Below are 21,801 nucleotides of genomic sequence, written 5' to 3' on the forward strand. Positions count from 1 at the left end.
ACGATTTTTTCGCAAACATGCTGCACAGCATTCCCAATAGCTGCTTTTTATAGTGTTAAGCAATCTGTCAAAATCATGCGCGAAGTGAGGAGCACAAAAAAGCTCTCTGCTCCAGACTGCACAATGCAACAAATATTACCTTCGAGGGGCTGTGAAACACTTTTTTCAAGTAGCCATGGAATGAATTAAGTGTAAGAGCTTATTGCCTCACGAACTCAACGCCGCAAATATTTCAAGAATTCGTCCAGTGCGAGTGGAGTTACAAAGATTTGTCGCACACTGCAATAGAATTTTCCCTTCTCTCATTCCGATGAAAGCACTGGAAGCTAAGCAGAGAGGGATGACACGGGCAAAAAAAAAAGAAAAAGAAAGAAAGAAAATGCGTTACTCACGCTTTGCGAGCACTTTTTTCTTTTTTTTATTCGATTGCGCGACTTCTTCAGTGGAATTGCGCACAGGATGGATGGATTTGGCTGTACCCTTTAGATCGGGCGGTGGCTAGCGCCACCAAGTCGTAATACTTAATGAACCAAAACCTAGATTTAGTTTGTTTTCTTTAAAAAGTGAGTTTGAGGATTCGTACTTTGCAGTGAAGGGTTTAATTTTCACTCGTGCCTTGATTTTAGCCACCATTCAGATAACCTCCTTCTAGTTAAGTCTACCCGCTTAAAGTCTATTTTGCCCTCCCGGTCCCTAAACCTCAGTGGTTTGAAAAACTCTGCGCCATCATCCTGAACTATAGGGTGAAGCCCTTTACAGAACATCATCAAGCGTTCAGCAGTTTCTTCTTCTTCTCCACACGCACTGCATACTGTGTCTACCCCTTCGTATGTGGCCCGATATGTCTTGGTTCGCAGTACTCCCGTACTGGCCTCAAACAGTAGAGAACTACCCCAAGTATTATCATAGATCCTTTCTTTGGCAATTTCCTGCTTAAAAGTTCGATAGATCTCTAGTGCGGACTTCTTAGTCATGCCCATTCTCCACATGAATGTCATGCCCATTCTCCGTTTCCTTCACTTTCTTCTTAACCGATAGTTCTTTTTGGTTTGGCCAGCTGCTGTTTTCCAAGTATTTGCCAGTCAATTTCCTGGTTTGCTTCCTCCATTTTGTATCGACATTCTTCATGTACAAGTAGCTGAAAACCTTCCTAGCCCAACGCTCCTCCCCCATTTCTCTCAATCGCTTCTCAAATTTATCTTGCTGCTAGCTTCCTTGCCCTCAAATGATGTCCATCCCATATCACCTTGTACTCCCTCATTTGGTGTATTCCCGTGAGCTCCTAAAGCAAGCCTACCTATTCCACGTTGCTTAATTTCTAATCTTGCTTGAACTTCTGATCTCATGCACAAGACCGCATTGCCGAACGTCAGCCCAGGAAACATGAACCCTTTCCATATTCCTCTCACAACATCATACCTATTGTAATTCCACAGTGCCCTATTTTTCATGACTGCTGCACTCATGTTACCTTTAGTCGTCACGTATATTTCGTGTTCCCTCAGATACTCGGTCCCATTGCTTATCCATACGCCCAGATATTTGTATTTATCTGTTATCTCTAGCGTGACCTCCTGTATTCTAAGCTCACTACCTTCGTTGTCATTGAAAATCATGACTGCTGATTTTTCCTTACCGAATCTAAAATCTAACCTATCTCCCTCATTACCGCAGATGTCCATCAATCTCTGCAAATCTTCCTTGTTGTTGGTCATTAGCACTATATCATCTGCGTACATTAATGCTGGTAGTGCCTGATCAATAAGTTTTCCTTGTTTGACTAAAGAGAGGTTGAAGCCCAGTCCACTTCCCTCTAATTTTGCCTCTAATCCTTGTAGGTACATCATGAATAATAAGGGTGACAGGGGGCACCCCTGCCTAAGCCCCCGTTTTACCTCTGCAGGCTTGGATACACGCGCTGACAAGTCGCGGCCTCCCGCGGCGATCTCTGTAACGACTGAGTGCGCTAAATTCAAATCAGCCAATGGCTGATAGATGAGCTTTCTACAAGGAATTTTGGAGCGTCTTCCATCATTTGTCGCGAGAAGAGAAAGCAAATTTTAGCTGCCTTTGATAATTTATTGTTAATTCCGCGCGGTGTGTTTCACTATATTATCTGGCTCACGTCTACTACGGATCGGCAGCGTTTTCTGACCATGCTCAAAAAGTGTTGCAGGAACCTTTAGGGCTTAAATTTTCAGTAGTAAGCTTAATTTGCAAATTATTGACGGCGTTCTTACCAAGCAGTAGCCAAGCAAAAAGGCAGATGAAACAAGCAAATACCGTCAAGTGCGTTATGCACATCATTTACAATGTGCGTACTTCTTCGTTGCCCTGAACTTGCGAGCATGGGGCGTGATAATATTGCCGTCACGCCGACGCCAAACTGCATTTCTCTCGCATTCGGTCAAGGCGTTGATCATTACGCGTTTATTTGATGCATATGCGTGGACTCGATCCTGCCCGACGATATCCAGCCGTTAAATGTGAATTCCGAGCCGCACAGCAAGCCAGTGAAAGAACCTCTGCAGCCACGTAGACAAGTAGGTGTATAGTGCACCTGAAAAGCTACTAAAGTAGAAAGCAAATATGCGCTTTTTTTTTAAACAGGGAGTGATGTATTGCCCTCTAATGACTGATAGCCCTGCCGCTTTAGGCCGGACTGTCCAATTTTGTAAATTATGTGCCGTTCTTCTCCCCAGGCAAATTGTCGCCGATTCCTGGCGCCTAATTGTCACGGTGGGCGACCACATGGTGCGCTACACCTCCACCTGGATCACGTGCGCGTGCGACAAAATCGCTGACGCCATAGAACGCTTCGCCCAGTCGAGCCGCCGCACGCTCATCTTCGCGGAGCGCCTACTGGTCGTGTTCATGAACCGCGCCGCCCTGGCCCTCTCCGACGCCACCGAATACCTCGTTTACAAGCTGGAGCAGCTGACGAACGTTGCTGCCGAGTATGTGGTCAACTTCTGCGAGCGCTACGGTCCCTCAACAGCCGGCGCCCGTGAACTGGCGGACAAGGTCATAGAAGCCGTCTCTCGTAAGTACCGTGCACCATTCAAACCGGTGTCGCCAATGAATGTATGAAAATCTGATGTCTTCTAAAAAAGGAGGCAAATCAGAGAGAGAGAGAGAGAGAGATTGTGTTATAAAAGGGAAAAGAAGAGAAAAGTGAGCACCAGAACTGTCTGCATCTGGTGCGACACCTCAGCAGTAGCTCACAAGGGATGGGGGTGAGGAGGGATTAAAAGGGTATGATTAAATGTATATATATAGAGAGAGATGCGCAGGGACAGCGAGCGACGACAGAAGAGAGATAGGAAAGATGAAACACAGTCACAGGAGTCCGAGGACGGGGCACCACTGGCGAGCGCTCTTGTCGGCAACAGGAGATCTAATCCAGTCGGCCAGGGCTACGCTGTCGTCGTCGTCGTGGGGTACCGGTGGCAGGAAGTGGCGTAGGACCAACCCAGTCATCCAGAGCTGCGCTGTCGTCGGAGATCGCGAGGGTACAACTGGTCGGCACAGATTCCAGCGAGAAAGCGTAGAGAGCCACTATTTGCGACCATATTAACGAACTAACCTTATCCTAAACTTTCGGTCGCTAAATTGCACTTTATGGAAGTTAAGTGCATAAAAGCAGCAACCATGGTAAAGGCTAATTCAGATTAGTTTGTCAATGTTGAAAAGCTAAACACAACAGATATATATGTAAAGTACGACTTGTCGGTAAATCGTTGCCGCTCCATGCTGGTGGCTGGGATGAATAAGTGCCGGTGTATATTGAAGATGGAATAAAAGTGCTGACCTGAACTATAGTGAAGCATTTGAAGAAGGCAGAGTGTATGCATGCGTCAATGAATACACAGATGTCATCCTACAAGCGAGAGGTCACCCATCTCTCGTAAAATGTCTTGCACTTTTCAAAACAGTGTCGTTAATGAATGTATGGAAAGCTAATCCCTCTTATACGTAAAGGACGCAAGGGCAGAAAACGAAAAAAGATGATTTACGCCCGTATTCGCAAATCAACCTTATCATTATCTCTCTGTTGCTAATGTGCCCTAAATTAACAATGGGTGCATAAAAACACGTGTATCCTAAATATTCGCTGTTTATTCTCGTACTATCGTATGAATGCTGTTATACAGCTGGATGTTTGATTTATACAGATCTGCTAATTTTACTAGAGCGCTTATTTCTACCAGTCCATCGAGAAACGAGAAACCACACGAACAGGCAGTGCCTTGTTGTTCGCGCTGATAGTTATTTATATGCGAAATCGTCTCTGTATCTATAATGCGTTCTATCAGGCTAGCCGGTTGGTAGCTGCTAAACCTTTCAAATTGTGCAAGAAGACCAAGACACAAGTAAGAAACAAGTGGTGTCTTCCTTGTGTCTTCGTTGTCTACGCAGTTTAAAAAGTTTCTGTATCACTCAGCGTCTTTCCGATTGGATGTACGAATCTTTCATACGTCGAGATGATCTGATCGTCACTGCTCCATTTCAGTGTACACAAACCCCTTGGCCCAGCGAATATTGAAGAACGCCTTTGTTCAAGGAATGTGGCGATACATTGAGCGCACCATAGCCACACTAAATGCATTCAACGTTGATTCGGTGACCAGGAGCTACCACTACGCTTATCACACTGTGAGCAACGCTGTCGGCGATGTGTATGAAAACGTTGTCTACCACCCGCACGTACAGTACGTCAGCCAAGTCACCAACAATGCCATCCGCAAGGTGAGCGTGCGTATCCTTGGAAACTGCAGATGATGTGGTTCTTCAATTTTCATCCATTGAACGGTGTCAAACGGCTTTGTTCGGTTTACTCATCGCACATTATATTCTAAGCACATTATATTCACATTATATTGCACATTATATTCTAAGTACTCGTAATATATTTGAGCGTTATTGACCACTCAAAGGAGTACTGACGCGAATTCTTAGTATTTGCGGATTGGTGCTTTAAGCAAAAACCTGGATGTCGAGAACCTGAAATACAGCGTTATTGTGCTTGCGAATGCATTGAATGCATTTTTAATACCAACATCATCAGACAGCTATTTGGGTTTCGTTATCAAGGTTGCGGCTTCGCGCTGACGTGTTTACAAAAGTATGATTTCACGGGAAGACTCTAACTCGCGACATTCTAACAGCTGCCAGTTTGCGGTCGGTCACGCCTGGTCCACGTAATGAACAAGTGGATTTCAGCGACTTAGGCTGCCCGCAGTTCGCAGATTTCGAAAACCGAGTTAACTGTGTAGTCTCATTGGGAGAATATTGTTACAGGGCACTGAGTTACAGCGCGTTCCTCTCAGCACTTCGTCGTCATCATTGTAAGCCACGTCTTCTCTGCCCTATCTATTGCAATGGGGCTGGCTCAAGATGTTGGATGACTAAACATTAAAAAGAAAGCGAATCATTTCGCACGTGTCATGTGTCTCACTTGTCTGCAGTATGTTGATAGTACACGCTAAAATTTAAGTTCACTATAGTGCACACCACCGAAGCGGCATCCCGCTGTAGGTGCCTCTAAATCATGTTCAAGCGTGATCATACAATCTGCATGTGCCAGCCAAGCGAAGCCATCAGACTGCATCAGAGCTCTTCACACTTTTCAGTTATCGAATTTAGTCCATGCGACTTCAAGCTGAACAAGCCCTACCTTACTATTAGTTAAGTGCTCTATCTAACGCTCTCGCGAAGCCGAGGAATGTGAAAATGGCTTTCATTTTTACTCCAACGTCACCATGAAGCAACATATACTATGGACTTATGGTTGATTGTGTAGACTTCAGGCAAAAGTAAAACTGACCCAAAGGGGACTTCTAAAATGTATTAAAATTCACGCATCGACAACAGCTTCCATGTCCTTGGTTTTTATTGCGATAGAGAAGCACTGTCAACGTAGAATTCGTTTCAAGTGTTTTTCGCCCTGATATTCATCGCAGATCCGTGAAGTCAGTGACCGGCTCGGTTTACATGACGCGGCGGTTGCCGTCATTGACATGGGGGCCAAGCAAATCCAGGATAGCATCGTGGAAGGCTTCACAGACGCCATTCGCGAGTACTCCAACCTGCGTTCGGGGCTGCGGTACGAGTTCGCACCGAAACGTGGCCTCATTCTTGCCGAGCTGCGGCTGCCGGCTCAGAAAGAGAGCTTGGCTCAGGCTTTCGACGTTAGCAGCTACCCCGAGTTCGACCACCTGGTGGCTGCCAAGGACCGCTTCTACGACCTTGGAACCAACTCATTCTGGGACGCCTTCTACCAGTACAGCCTCGCCACCGACCCACAGGCTTGGGTGCCGCCTTTTAAAGGTGAGTGCGCTCTGACTTATTGGGCAGTGTGTTGATTGTAATCATATAGATTTCTTGTGTTCAATAAACTTCGTATCCACCAATCAAAAATGTTTTTAAATTAGGCGGGCTTGACATTCCCGGGAACTTAAACTAAGATAATGCATTTTGCTATTTTTGAAAAAAAAAGAACTTCTGAGCCTGAGGTGCCACGAAATTTGCTTCGAATTATACGATGAACTAGACAAGCATTGAACTAAAAATGTCCAAACTTCGTCGCCTCAACACTGACTGCCCTGCTACTTTTTCTTGTAGCCCGCGCCCTGGTGGCTGGTTCTCAGCATTACCGAACCTTCGACGGCTTCCACTTTGAGTTTGCTGGCGAGTGCAGTTACCTGCTTGCCAAAGACTTCCTCAACGACAACTTTGCGGTGGTCATCAACTACGCTCGCGATGGGCAGCGCGTCACTAAGAAGTCAATCACTGTGATCACCGACGGCGGCCGCTTCGACATCAGCACCGACTACAAGGTCACCAAGGCAGGCAACAAGATCGAGCTTCCAGTCCAGGAGAGAGGCACCACCATCTATCGCGCCGGTCACGTGATCACTGTTGAGAACGACAACGGCCTGAAGATCAGCTGCAACTTGGCATACGACCAGTGCGTGACGGAGGTCACCGGAGCCTACTTCGGCAAAACGGGTGGTCTTCTGGGAACCTACGACTACGAGGACAAACTGGACCTCATGACACCCGACAGGAAGATCGTACAAGACACAACGGCGTTCGCCAGTGAATGGGAAGTTGGCCAGGGAAGATGCCGGAACCAAAGAAATCTCGCCCAGTCAGCGGTCACCGAGCCGAAAGCGACGGCCTCTTGTTCCAAGTACTTCGAGAAGGAAGAGTCCCCGCTACGCAGTTGCTTTAAGATGGTCGACCCAAAGCCATACATGAAGATGTGCCTCCACGACATGAACGCCGCCATTTACAGTGATGACATGGAGAGCCATGTGTGCCTCAGCGCCGCCGCCTACAGGGAAGAATGCCGCGAGTTCGGAATTTCCCTGGACATGCCCCGGATATGCGGTAAACCCCTTCTTCGCTATCGATTCCGAGCTCTCAACACGCATTATTTACTATGCGACAATCACTCAACATGAATCGCGTCCCACACAATCAATGCAAAATGCTTACTCACCTAGGTTAGCACAGCAAGTTGAATAGCAATGAACACGTCGAGAGCATACGAGACATTTGCAGATTTTGTTCAACTTCACAAGAATTAAGAGCTACTAACTGCACTGTGCTAGGTTTCATTACTGCTAGGCCTCATTGTGTAGCACGTCCCGAAAAAGAAAACGGGCACTTGGACTGATTCTTTTTGCTATATAGGGTCTCACGTGGATGCAGTTATACTTTCATAATTAGTGTATACCTGTGCTCACATGGCAGAATATCGCCTAATATGAATCTCGTAACCTTCTGGCTTGTACTTTCAAGTTTCTCTGATTTAATATTCTCTCATGGTAAAACAATCGAAAGTTCTGAACCTGTAGTTTACTTCAAAGGAACATGATTTGCAGTTTTACTAATCCTAAACGCCATTGGCTAAGAAGGGACGATACAACACACTACAGGCGCTTTTTTCATATCATGAATCAAGCTGCCCAACAAGACATCTTACTTCGGCCATCTACGTATTTCTGCTTGTTTGCTTAACGAGCAATCATCTATACGTATGTTTGCAGTCACATCTTGCTTCCCACCCTGCGACAAGCCGGAATTGACTCACAGCATGGGCGATCATTCTAAAAAGACAAACGTGCAAACAAAGACACCACAAACGCCAACCAGTAAAAAAAAAAAAGAAGGTACAAATACTTATTTGGGCATACCCATGCCACAGTCGAAACTATATGCCTGGGGTCTACATTAAATACCTAAGGTATTTGATTTCACTTTTACGAAAGTTCATCGACGGCTGGCTCACGCGCATGTTGTTATCGATATGACAATCATTACAAGCGTTTCTTCATTCCTATGCCGGAACAAACTTCATAGAATTTTGGCATCTCAATGATGTAGAGATAAATTACAAGGTGAGCCTTCAGTTGGTGCATCTTTTATCTTTTATACGCATCTTTCATCTGTATCTTTTATACGTTTGAATAACCTCTGTTTAATACAGTGGCCCATCTGTTCTATGAAGAAGCGGCCGCAGCCGAAAGGGACTTCAAACTATACCCACTAGCGTGGCAATCAGTGATTGTTTGTGTGTTTTACTAAACAAACAGCATTCTTTTACACGGTCGTTTTTTCTATTCACTATGGCACAACATGAACGCCGTATCTACTTCCTACTTTCTTTTGCCAGTGAGACATCCAATGAATGTCAGGTATACCCATGACGCGTTTCTTCCTATCAGCATCTTCAACCACGCTCGGACTCAACATAACAGACTTTTTTAAACCTTCAGTGACATTGGCCACTGAAACATGAGAATATCCTATGTCTTTAAGACCGGTTATCTGCGCTTTTACAACTATATTGTGTTCACATGACTTGGTGAGGGTCGACTTGAGCCAAGGGGCTCATGGAGAACCTAAAGTCTGCCCCCCTTACATAGCTCCTAAAGATTCGGGGGGGGGGGGGGGGGGTACTGCAGCGAACCCCCTCCCCACCCTCAAGGGGGACCCTACGCACGCTTATGGCAAGCTGTAACAATTCTTGAACATGTAGCGTGATGCAATTCCCAATCAACTATATCCCAGCTAACAACAGCGTTGCCTTGCTTTATTTATCTATTTATTTATTCATTCATTCATTTATTTATTTACAACACGATGTTCTGGGAGACAATGGGGCAAAAGCTGATACAATCAGCTTGAGGGTGTCCTGGCCACCCTACACCTGCTACAGCGTAAAAGGTGGTAACGATCGTACGAAAAAAAGAACAGGAAAACCAAATGTACACATATTATATTGCGCATGAATATCCTTCGTGTAAAAAAGTAGCATGTTTTTATAGGTATAATAAAGAAAACATAACAAAAATCAATTGTTTTTCTTTCGGAAATAGCAAAATATGAAAAAGAGGCATATTGATGCATATTATTTATGAGGCATATTGATGATAAGGATATTGTGGTGAAAATCCTCCGTAGTTCTTTAAATGAGCTTTCCCGAATGTTAAAAAGCTGCTCTTTACTGATTCTACTTATTAAAGCTGGGAGCATGAACCGGAGCACTTGTTCACCATAGCAAGTGCGACATTTCTTAATTTGTCATTCTTTAGGTTTGCGTACATTCTACTTCAGTATAGGGTAGCCTGTAATCCTGCTAGCGTTTGTAGAGTACTAGTTTTTTTTATTACGCTAGATTTATACTGGCTACATAGATTATAGGTAAAGATTGACTTTACCAGGACAATGTTGTGTCTTATAAAGAGGTCAATGATGTGTGGGAGGTATGAAACCTTGCATGCTAATCGAATCACGCGTTTCTGTAAAACTGCGAGCTTGTCGAAGTTTTCTTTTGTTGTAGTACCCCAAACTATCGATCCATTACTAAGTGTTGGTACAAAGAGAGCTTTATATAAGAACAAGTTGATGCTTATAGGGCATTGAAAAGAGACACAACGCATTGTACTACACAGTTTGCTAATTAGGAAATTTATGTGGTCATCCTATGTCATGTGCTCATTTGAATAGAAGCCTAAAGTTTTTATTGACGGCACGAACTCAACTTCTCCATTATTTAACGTCAATGGCGCTAGTTGATCATTCTTGTTCCGCGGTTGAAACATTAGGGCCTTAGTTTTACTCATTTTATTGCACCGTTTGCTAATCGCAGTGCGTTGCGCCAAGCCCGACGGTGCGGAGATGCTGGCTGGTGACATCGCGACCGTAACGGACCAGGATTCGGCTGCTCCCACGGCTGACATCGTGTTCGTGGTGGAACGCAAGCTGTGCAACAAGAATGTGATCCCCAACCTGATACGCTTGGCCCAGGGCATCGAGGAGCGGTACGCGGCGCGCGGCTTCCTCGACACTCGGTACGCCGTGGTGGGATTCGGCGGCGACGGCTTCTACGAGAGACCACATGTCGTAACGGCTGACGGACAGATATTCAGCAGCATTCGCGCCCTGGTCTCGGCTTTCGGAAGCCTGACCATCGGTGACGGTGAGAGTGATCCGCTTGCAGCCATCGCTTACGCTGGACAGCTGCCAATAAGGATGGCCTCGGCACAGACCATGATTCTGGTCAAGTGCACCACATGCAAGCCGAATGATGATAGCGTGAGTGGGTCGCTAATACTTGTTTCATTCAACTTCCTTAAAATTTGAAAACCAAAGATGAACAAAAGAGGACTGGGAAAAGCATCCTCTTGTTTTCTGCACCATGTGTTGCGTCTTTACCATTGTTTTCAGCATGAGCCCAACAACATGTTGTGTTAAGGTATGTCTTGTGATACATACAAAACTGGCACTTTCAGTTTCGGTGAGCCTTTAAAGCAGCCAAATGAAAAAAGCGAATTTTTAGTTTTGAAAATGTCCGTTTTTTTTGCCATGCCAAATGTGCAATTTATTGTTCACAACACTACTGCATCTCACGTAAGTGGGAATCGATGATATTGTCCCGGATTACGCACTGCTGCTGCTGCGGCGGGTGATGAGCTGAGACATGACTCCGTTAACAACACCCGTTTAATAAACACTCACTGCAAAAATACAAAAATAGTATAAAACGACTACTAATAACTCCAAAGTAAATTAAAATTATCCCCTAAACGGATCCCATACGTACTAAATAGACAAACTAAGCTCCACTAAGCTTACACTAACACCGCGCCATACGCTAAAACCTTTCTAGTCAACTTCAGGCATCTCTAGCCTCATATAGTTTTATTCAATATTCGCGCCGACTTTACTTGACCAAGCCGATTCGCGGCTCGTCAATGTCCGGGATCAGTGACGCGGCGACACTCTCGGGGTCCTCGACACCGTGGACGAACATCGCCGTCTCTGCCGCTGTGGTCACCCATCGTCGTCATCGCGTGATGTTGGTGACGTGGCGGATGCCTCGGCGGTTAAGCCTAGCGGCCACAGGCGCCACCCGCGGCTGCACGCTCACGTGGCCACCCGGGGACTGTCTTCGGCAGCTGTCTTCAAAGGGGGCTGGCGCCAGGAACGCCGGCGCTTGCTGTTTTTCGGCGGCAGCCTCCCTCGAAGCGTGTCGAGGTCTTCGTCTTCTACTCGGGATGCCCGAGTCATAGGTTGCCAAGTCGCTGTCCTGCCGCTCTCGTCGCCAGTGCGTTTGCTGGCGATGCGACCTTCTCCTGTCAAACTCACATCGACAATGGCAGCTCGTCGCTGCTCGCGCGCTGGATCGCCGTTCGGGTTCCGCAACTCATCCTTCTCCTTCAGAAGCGCGCGCTCGTACAGTACCAACCGTTGCCTATAGACAGTTATAGTTTATGGTTAACGTGATAGTGGAGGTTAAGGGAATGGCGTTACCGTGCGGCAAACGTTAGTTGTAGACAGCGTCTCATAGTTTAGCAGGATAGCGTTTACGTGGTTTACGTGCCCCAGCTGAGATGGTTGCGCCACCTATCGAATGGTTAATAAGTTGAAAACAGTGAAAAGGAAAATTAAACGAGAAGGCATGCCTATGCCACCACGCGAAGCATTGTTGCAACTTTATTTTACTAATAATAAAAGCAAATAAATATGAACCAGGCACCAAACGCGAAAAAAATATGTTGCCAATTTGTTTAGATTGATACTGTAGTTAGGCCTAGACGCGTTCGAAATGGGAAGCTATCTCAAAAATTACACCAACTTATCGGTAATACTCGGTCATCGAAGCTAACTTAAGGCAAGCGTAGCCACATTAAACAGTCGTTTGCTAAGAACAAGGTGAATCTGTCAACAACTACGCCAAAATCACTTCGAAGTGGGCTTCCAAGAGCGCCACCATGTTTACGTACACTACGTACATTTACGCAACAACGGTAACCTTAAATCTGAACAGTACCGCGCGTACGGTAAGTGGTACGGGTAACCTACGTATCCGCGCACGCGCACTTCGATTCCGGTATCCCGGTAAGCCCGGTATATTTAGAGGCTTTCAGCCTGTCCGGCCCACTGCTATAGGCAAAATACTTGGCGTGTACCGGAATATTGAGCGTGAACTGCACATGCGCGTGCCTGCAAACATGGCCGCGCCACTGAAAGCGATTGCCGTCCACCTCCAATCTATCGAGCGGCCGTCGCACGCTCTGTAGCTCGCTAGCTTCAAATAGATCCTTTTATTCAAAGTATTTTAGCAAAGTATTCCTGTCGATTTGTCATTGTTTTTGAGATATTTACTCAAATAATCAATGTTGTAGGCTTAGTCAGTTATGCTTCCGAATCTCGGGGGTCATGAAATACGTGTTTGTTAGTTGTCGCCTTTCTTCCATAGATAGCGCCACTTAACGTAGTGGCAGTTATGGGGCACGCTATTTGCTAATACGCCCGCCCATTGCGTTACCGGAATACCAGACAGGCTAAACATATCGGCTTAACAGTCTTATATTTTGTTGTTTTAACGCGATAGCCTTAGAGAGCTTGTGCCGCGGAAATTCCGTTGTCGGCATCACCGTTGGTTGTTAGCGAAAAATTGTCGTGAGCGAAAAATAAAGTAATGAGCAAATAAAATGAAGAATAAAATATTTACTTCCATGGAGAATTGAACCCGGGCCGTTCGGGTGGTAAGCAGGTGATTTACCACAAAGCCACGCTGCTACTTGCAGGTGCTTCGGGAAAAAAACACTACAAAATGCCATGTAGTGGAAGTAGTCTCCTTAACGCACTTTGTGTGATAGGTGTCACAACAAAAACTAGCCCATTCGGAGATTTGTAGGCGAATTCGGGAGGCTATTAAACTACGTCGAAAAAAGACCGATATAGTGCAGCCATCGCCGATAAAAACACATAGGAACTTTCAAACAACTCTAAAAATTGACAACTATGTTCATGTAGCGGAAAGCAGGTCATGCCTTTCCAGAGGCGTTCATCAAGCAACTAGCAAACGCTAGATAATGTGCTGCAATCTGTAAGACTTTGCGACACTGTATATGGCCTCCTATATGGCAAGCGCGCGGCGTGTTTCTTGGAGGCCATGCGACTCTTGCTTTAGATCTAACCTGTATGTACCATTCGCGCGCTCGCGTGTGTGTGTCTGTGTGCCATCTGTTAGACATTGTGAAAAACGTGTCTCGGCTACTGCAGAGCGCCGTTCTAGCAGAGGAAAGTGGCCTCGCTGCACAGTCTTGCTCATCAATGAGTGCCTGCGGGACATTCATGTCAAGTGGTGTCCCACAATTAAAGAGCCAGAATGATGCTAACGTTCAAGCACGATCAACTGGGAGCACTACCCACACTAACTATCTGTGCCACTTCATGCAGCATCTGTGTCAACTGCTGCTAGGCGACGAGTGAGTATGCGGAAGTATGCCCTTAGCAGTTGAAGGGCGCACTAGGAGTTTGATTTCGCTATCGCATTCAACTCTTAAGGGTGAAGTTTAAGGGTCCCCTATTCTTTTTCTCTTCCCCTTGTGAAGGGCAATTTCTCATGACAAATATGCGAAGCACGAATGAGGAAGGTGGATATGTCACTTTAACATCAGCACAACGTTACGAGGGGGACGTAAATTATGCCGTGCATGACTTCCTTGTCAGATTATCATGTTTGAACGTGTCATTTACCTTCGTCGCCTATTCACGTCAGATGATACTAAATTTTGTGTATAAGGAGCTAGCGGAATGGCCACGAGCTTGCTATGAGCCTGGCATGTAGTCATGCTTTACATGACACGCATGCTAAGATTATTATCAAGTTCGGACATGTTATTTACCTTCATCGCCTATTACTATCACGTGATACCAAATTTGGTGTATGTGAAGGTAGTGAAACTGCCCCAGGCGCAACATGAGCGTGGTATGTTGCCATGTTCTTACATGACACGCATGTCATGGTTATTATATTTGCACCAGTGACATACCTTCGTCACCCATTCACGTGGCGTAATACTAAATTTGATATATGTGAAGCTAGCAAAACAGCCGCGAGCACATCATGAGTGGCATGTAACCATGTTGTTACATGACACGTACGCGTGTCGTGATTGTCGTGTATGGACGTGTCATTTACCTTTGTCGTCTGTTCTCGACACGCAGTACTACATTTGGTATATGCGAAGCTAGCGAAACGGCCGCGAGCCCATCATGAGCGTGGCAAGTAGTTATGTTTTACATGACACGCACATCATGATTTCCACGTTACGGAAATCATGGCATGCGTATGCGATCATTCTCTATTCTCCAATGCTATCGGCGTGCTCGACTCCCACCTCCTCGGTGTCGTTGGTGTGCCACTGCCGAGGCTTACGTTCGGCTTCCCTGGCCCACGCCTCGCAGGTGTTGCAGGCGCGACGTCGTCATTCGCGTACGCGATCGCCTCTGCTAACCCTCGCAATGCTATCGACGCCCGGGTTAGACCACACAGCTTCGACGCATGTTTCGGCTGGTGAAGGAGTTTCGCTTTCCGGCACCCTCTCCTTCGCAGATATGTGAGCCGAAAGAGTGCTCACTGAGTTTGCGCTCGAACGTTGCGAGTGGTGGAAAGGGTGAAGCGAGAGAAATGACACGCGACGAGCACGCTGCCGGCGAGAGACACAGTGATGTCCCACACACTGCGAGAGAAGGCGTGACCTACTTGGCACCGCCCCAACACCTGGGGTGAGGGAAGCGCGGTGCGGTGTGTTTGCGCGGAGACACAGACGGACAGCATTACACAGGCTAGTCAAAGATCTGCCTTCGTATCTAAAATATTAGACCACCCATTACATTAGAAAACCAAAACTGAAAGTGCCCATTTTGTGTGCACGGCAAGATTAGCTTGATATGTAGTATTTTGTTGGTAATCGAGCAATCATGTCGAATGCAAACATGTAATAATGCTCTAAAAACGTTTTGAACATACCACATTTGGAAATATAAAAGTACTTATGTTCTCGCCCACTCAACGCTTTACGTGCTACATGCGAACATAGTTCGCGCTGAAGGGTAGGTATGTGAGCCTGTATAACACAAAGTTTGCTTTGGTTGACACTGTGTGTCACTTCACTAATGACAGCAAAAGCATATTTGATATTTTTAAGCAAACTCGGATTGAGCATGGAAAAATTTCACTTCACAAATGATCAGCACCGCAGCGCAAAAGCGCCCCATCATGGCACTGATGCTGCAAAACAAGCTAGGAAGAAAACTTTGGGTTGCCGCTCGCGCAAAAGCGCATAATAGTGAGGTTTTCGATGAAACAGGCTGCGAGTATTATGAATTTCAGCTCAACTGATTATCTCGTCTAAGCGCTGCACCTGTTACAAATCTATTTTATTGATGTTTTCAGAACTTGTTTTATGTTACTTTTGCAATTCCGAATACTCATAACCTTTAAATAAAACTTAGCTCATTTCTTATCATCTTAGTAAGTGCGCAAAGAAGCTCAGTAATCAATATCGGGCTATAAGATTTCATGTGGCTGCTATATGGTTTAATGCGAATGTTGCCTTAGGGATAGTGCGCACTTTGGTACTTAATCACTACGTTTTTATTATTCATCACATCTTATTTGTTTGGTTTGTCGCACTAGCCAATGCTTTTATTTTTTCCCAACAAAATATAATTTTATCGAGTAGAACTTAAGTTAGGGGGGTTGACCTAAGGCTAATTTTAATGAAACGTAAAAAAACATGGCTCAAGTTAGGGGGGTTGACCTAAGGCTAATTTTAATGAAACGTAAACAAAACATGGCTCACTTCAGAATGCTCAAATGTGGGTAAAATGGTGTGCCTGTGTTAATGTCAAGTGTGCTTCAGCTGTTACGACTAATCGGCTGCCTAATATTGGTGATCCTGCGCTCTGTTTTAGAACCTTTCTTGAATGTTGCGTTAATGTGAACATACTGGTTTAGTAGTGATGAGCTGTTCTATGTATTATATAAGAAAACTCGAGAGAAAAAAACTAAGCGCGCATCCATGCAATTTTTATGATGGTGATTTCGTTAGCAGATGTTACCCAAGTAACGCATGCACAGTATGCATGCATAGAACGAGACAGCGTGAATTGGTGCCGGACGTTTTCTGTTAGTTCTGTGAATTAAAGGCGCCGCTCCTTCTTGCTATGATGTTCGCAGTCCATGTACGCCGATATCTACCGCATGCTGATCGACCGCGGAGTCCATCTACACATTCTGGACGACGACGACTTCAATGTTCGCACTGCCTCGAAGCCATCTAAGAGCAAGCGCATCTTCGGCGTCGACCACCGGTTGGCCTTCACGGTCAAGGATGTCAAGGACATGCTGGGTGATGCCGAGCTGCACTCACAGATTCGGCTGCCCAAGGACTTCTGCGTGCCACTCGCCCTGGAGAGCAACGGCACGCTGTTCAGCTCGATGAAGATGTTCGAGAAGCGCAACTTGAACAAGAAGTTCCTGGACGTCATGTCCCGCCGCGTCGCCATGTCCAGTGCGCCCGACTGCCAGATCTGCGAATGCGTCAGCCTCGACGATGGCGTCGGCCAGTCGCTCTGCTCCCGTTGCGTGTCGCCCACCCTGGGACCCGTGCGGTCGGTACGTATCAACCTCAGACGATTATAAGAACATAATCTTCAACTTGTTTTTCAATATAAACAAAACAGATCATCTGCAGTAACGCTTTCATTCAAAAAGGAAGAGGGGGGAAGCTTTCAAGGCTATAGAATGAGTCAGACCCCATTATACCAAAGCCGAATTAGCAGAATTATCATTTATCTCCAACTATTTTTTTAGCACGACACTGCCTTAACATCAAAGCATAGGAAAATTTTCGGCTAGATCGAACAAGAATAATCCGAACAAGTGATATATCGGGCAGTGTGAAACACCCTAGGAAGTTGGCTTTCTATAGTGGAAGTGGACTCTGCCGCACACATTTGGGAAAGTCAATGGTGTGATTGGGACGTCAGCACACAGGTATTGTTGAAGCTATTACTCCCCTATTCTATTCAGAAGCTTAATTCCTCGTCGTAGCCACCATCGGGCCATCGCACGTCAAGTTTCAACATTTACCACTCCGTAAAACGGGAAAACCTGCCGGTTTTGTGCGAGCCTAGGGATAATAAACGCAGTCGAACGTACATAAGTCTTATGTTGCTGCGGCGTACTTCCCGAGAACGATGCTGAGTGCGATTTCTAAAAACAACGCGAATATTGTTTGACAATACTAGAAGTGTTCCTCTCCGTTGATCATGAACGGCCGCGCATGAACATGTTGACTTCGGGGAATTGGGCTAGTCAGGCTAGTTGGCACTAGTTCTTGTGCTGTAACATAGCAAAACTAGTGAGGCGGTCTTTACAAAAATACCATTATTTCTCGCGCATAACCCACCTTTGCATAGCACCAGCACTCTCAGCTAATGACTGAGAAATAACAAATACTAAAAAACTCCCAGTGTATTGCCCTGGAGCCCCCAGTCTGGTTTTATTGTGAGACAGTGTCACAAGCCGACCTGTGCACCGAAAATACGGGAAGTTCTTTCAAGCTTTTGTATCGAGATAATTCTCATTTGAATAGCAAAGCTCCTGGAGCTCTAAATAAAACGTCATGTGTTCGCAAAAAATCACAGCTTTGACGCAAATGCCAAGCAATGAATTTGATAGCGACAAAGTGTAACGCCACGCGAACAATGACAAGCAGATTGAAACGTGTCCCAAGTTGTTCACGCACGAATGACGCACGAAACGTACTCATATGTACATACGAACGCGAATAAGTGACAGTTGTTACTTTACTGAGTTTGAACACGCGGCTTTTTCTTAAACGGGCAATGCACAGCGAGTGCAGTTACCTTTGTGCTCGGTAACTACAACAGAATCGTTCCGATAAAAGCCCAACATTACGATTCTCCCCACCGCGAGATAAGCGCGCGCACGCATGAGCGTCCACCCCCTTCCCCTATTCGCAGGGCAAAGTAAGCGTAGGAAATGAGAGCGCTCGCTCGCCGCGTCGATATGGCGACGCGCGCTCGTTGCGCCATCTCGCTGGTAAAGCTGAAAACACAATAGTTCCCTCGAGATGGGTGTCAGAAGCCGTAAGCGGTGGATACAAATACCATGCCGTTTCAATTTTGAGCGAGGTGCTCCTTCGTCGCACTGGCGACGAAGGAGCACCTCACACTCACAAGAAAGAGGTCGGACGTTCGATTCCGCACATCGAACTTCGTTACTGCGATAGCAATTATATGGACTCTCTCGGCTAGATTTTGCCGCCGGCGTCAGCGTCACTCACTGTATATGTATACGGGTCTATATAAATAAAAACGCAAGAAAGAAAGACCCTGCTGGAAAGTCTCTGGCACGCGGAATCGAACGTAGGACCCCTAAGACGTGAGTGCGTGGCGTAAACCACTGAGCCACCAAGAAGCTCGTTCTTCAACGTTCAAACGGCAAGCTAGTTATATCTACCAATTACCGCTGCCAACCGAGATGCCAATTACAGGCATCTCGGTTGAGTTGGGAACTATTTTGTTTTTCAGCATTTCCAGCAAGACGACACAGTGAGCGCACGTCCCCACACCATCACTAGGTGGCGGCGCGTTCTCAACTTCCACGCATTCTTTTTCTTGATAATATTTCTTTCTTGCGTTTCTTTATATATAGATACGTTAATGACGGTTATTGACGCTGACGCCGGCGCCGGCGGCCACATCCGGCCGTGAGTGTCCATATTATTCCTATCGCAATAAAACCCTTCGCACTGTTGCTCATCACTCGCCATTGCTCATCATCAGCCGGACTCGCCGACGAAGAAAGTCTGCGCTGCTGCCCCGTCGAGTTGGCCGAGTTCGCCTGCAGTGCGCACCGAGTACAAGTGATGAAAGGCCTGCGATTCTACCGCGGTGCTAAAGTCAGCTTTGCACGTTAGCTCTGGGCTGGAGTTTGGTGATTCTTGAATATATGTGACAGGCTGCGGCTCAAATCTATTTCGCTTGCCCCACGGCAAACTATTACCCTTCTCACCGACATTGCTCAATTCAATGCTGCTATTAGAGAACGTCTATCAAGTCATGAAATAAGCTTTTTTTTTTGTTCGTCCACCCCTCATGTAAAGTCACATGTGGGACTTTCAGGCATTATGAATAAATTAGTAAATCAGTGAAGGAAGGCCGCGTTACGCTCCTAAATCAACCACCTGCTCGGCTCCTTGATCTTCACATCGCTGCTGTAAACTTCTCCCCGTCCCCCTTTTTCATTGTATGATATATTCGAGTTCGATTATAATAACAGCCTTGAACACAGAAAGAGAATTTATTGGGTGGCAGAAAGGACGGCCTAAACTAGTGGTACTGCACATTGCAGGGAAAAAAACAAATGTGATGAGCGGTGATCATTAAAATAGACGAAATTTATGCGTATATTAAAGAACTACGTAATATAATTGTTTCACTAAAGCCAGCTGCCCAGTTCTGTATTGCAAAGGAAATCTATCACTTATTTAAGTTGTTGGCTTTGTTGTCTGGTCACACATTGCTGATAAAATACCAGTCTCACCTAGCGATGCGGCACGTGAACATTCAATCCTTTCCGAAAAATTAACAATGAAAAAAACGTACAGGCACCAACAATATTTCGGAAACAATGAAGTTTTTTTCAAGCAATGATTACCCGCAATTTACAGACCTCAAGCTAGTAAGTTAATTTGTTAGGAATTCGTACTCGTAAATTTACTTTCTTGTACACGTTCATTTGGTGCATCAGGGCTGAGCCGGTTTTCCGTTCCTATACTAAGATATTTCAAATATAGTAATATACTAAGATATTGCAAAGGAAAAAAAACAACAGAAGACAAGCATTTGTTGCGCGGAATTGAACCAGCGACATCTCAATTCACAGCGCGTGGCGTTAACTACTACGCCACGAAGTGTGCGTTCTGAGTAACGCTAACGGCAAGTCATTTATGTACAATATGCACCGTTCGGCAGTCCTCCAAGCTTCAAAACTTTAGCGCGTTTTCGTTATCAGTGGCGAAATGGCACGACGGGCTTGCGTTGGGGGGCGCGCTCTAAAGGTAGATGCCTCCACGGAGCAACTCCTCCACAATGCGTGGCCTCTTCTGCACGAGCGCTTATCAGACTAGTAATTCAGGAGAGGAGGCTTCACACACTGCACGTCCGCGTTTACGAAAAGTGCGCTGTGGAGACACGACGCAGGAATAACTGTGATGTTCACGCTTGTCTTGTGTATACTTGTGCGCTCTATTCGCGCGTCTCTCTGTTTGAACAGCGCGCTATAAGTTTCGCACAGTCACCGTTGTTAGTCTGCACTCTTTCTGTACATGCAAATTTCGTGCGTGCTTTCTGCTTGAGGTGTATGCCACAAATTTCGAGCTGTTTGCCGTTCTCAACGTGACTTTGCAATTTGTTGCTGTTCCAGAAACAATGCATAATAAACAATGAGCTACCTTTGTAATGACATGTCTCATTTTCGTGTTATACCGATTCCTATATGGAAAGACCAGCCACATTTTTTTCTTATTTTCTTGCAGCCCGACTTCTCACCGTCCATGTACGAGGAATCGGTGGAGCGGAAAACCTACAAGAGGCCAAAGACCAAGAAGCTTCGGGCACAGAATCTGAAATGAATGCATTTTTTCATAAAATAACTAATTAAATGAAGCGCTACGCCCAGAAAGAGGAGATACAAAGGGACGTCACGATTATTGCGAGCCAAACCTGGAGAAACTGTAGCGCATAAAGACTGAATTTGACGTGTTTTAGTTTTTTACGTTATTCTGCGTTGCACATGCTACTGGAGTCTATAAATAATTCAGCCTTTCTTTTCTCCTCAATGTCTACCACTGCTTCACATTTTTTGCCACCCGTCCCACTGCGAGATGTTCAATGCAATAAAGACGTGAAAAAAGAACCATGCTTCACTACGATTTAACTGTTCATCTTCTTAAGATTTATATGATCGCTACATTGAACACCCCACACCCACCAGATAAACTCCAGTGTAAACTTCGGATAAGCTCTAACATCAGTGTAACATGAGCATTGTGGATGAATATAGTGATGACACTGTCATGTTGCGCGTTTCTTGTCTATAGTATTATCACCAGAAACAGCGCGGGCAGAAACAGTCCAGTTTGTGAGCGCTCTAATGAAATCGTGCCAACAATACTCTACTCCAGTGTATAGTTGCTGGCTGGTGTCACTTCCAGAAAAAATTACTCGAGATTCATCAGTCTGGTATCGATACTTTATAATTCCAGCATCGGTGAAGAGTTTGCGTGGGCACGTAGCTTTTATGCTGTCAGTGTGGGAAGAAGCTGCCACAGTCAAGGCGCAAAAGCAGAGTAGCAGGAATTGACACGTGGTGTCATGTAACCCGGGTGAAGCAGTTTT

The 21,801-nt window shown here is 45.7% G+C and overlaps 1 protein-coding gene across 1 annotated transcript in view; it reads left to right on the forward strand.

The window, feature by feature from the left end:
• LOC119181110 (uncharacterized) overlaps positions 1 to 21,319 on the forward strand; it is a 165,457-nt gene extending 144,138 nt beyond the window's left edge. The window contains exons 26-32 of the mRNA XM_037432291.2: positions 2,703 to 3,043; positions 4,514 to 4,749; positions 5,964 to 6,330; positions 6,625 to 7,395; positions 10,163 to 10,608; positions 16,550 to 16,987; positions 20,940 to 21,319. Coding sequence (XP_037288188.2) covers positions 2,703 to 3,043; positions 4,514 to 4,749; positions 5,964 to 6,330; positions 6,625 to 7,395; positions 10,163 to 10,608; positions 16,550 to 16,987; positions 20,940 to 21,035 — 2,695 coding nt within the window. The 3' untranslated portion in view covers positions 21,036 to 21,319. The remainder of the gene's footprint in view (positions 1 to 2,702; positions 3,044 to 4,513; positions 4,750 to 5,963; positions 6,331 to 6,624; positions 7,396 to 10,162; positions 10,609 to 16,549; positions 16,988 to 20,939) is intronic.
• The last annotated feature ends 482 nt before the right edge of the window (positions 21,320 to 21,801 follow it).

Source organism: Rhipicephalus microplus, unplaced genomic scaffold (genome assembly GCF_043290135.1).
Source record: "Rhipicephalus microplus isolate Deutch F79 unplaced genomic scaffold, USDA_Rmic scaffold_14, whole genome shotgun sequence".
Lineage (NCBI taxonomy): Eukaryota > Metazoa > Arthropoda > Arachnida > Ixodida > Ixodidae > Rhipicephalus > Rhipicephalus microplus.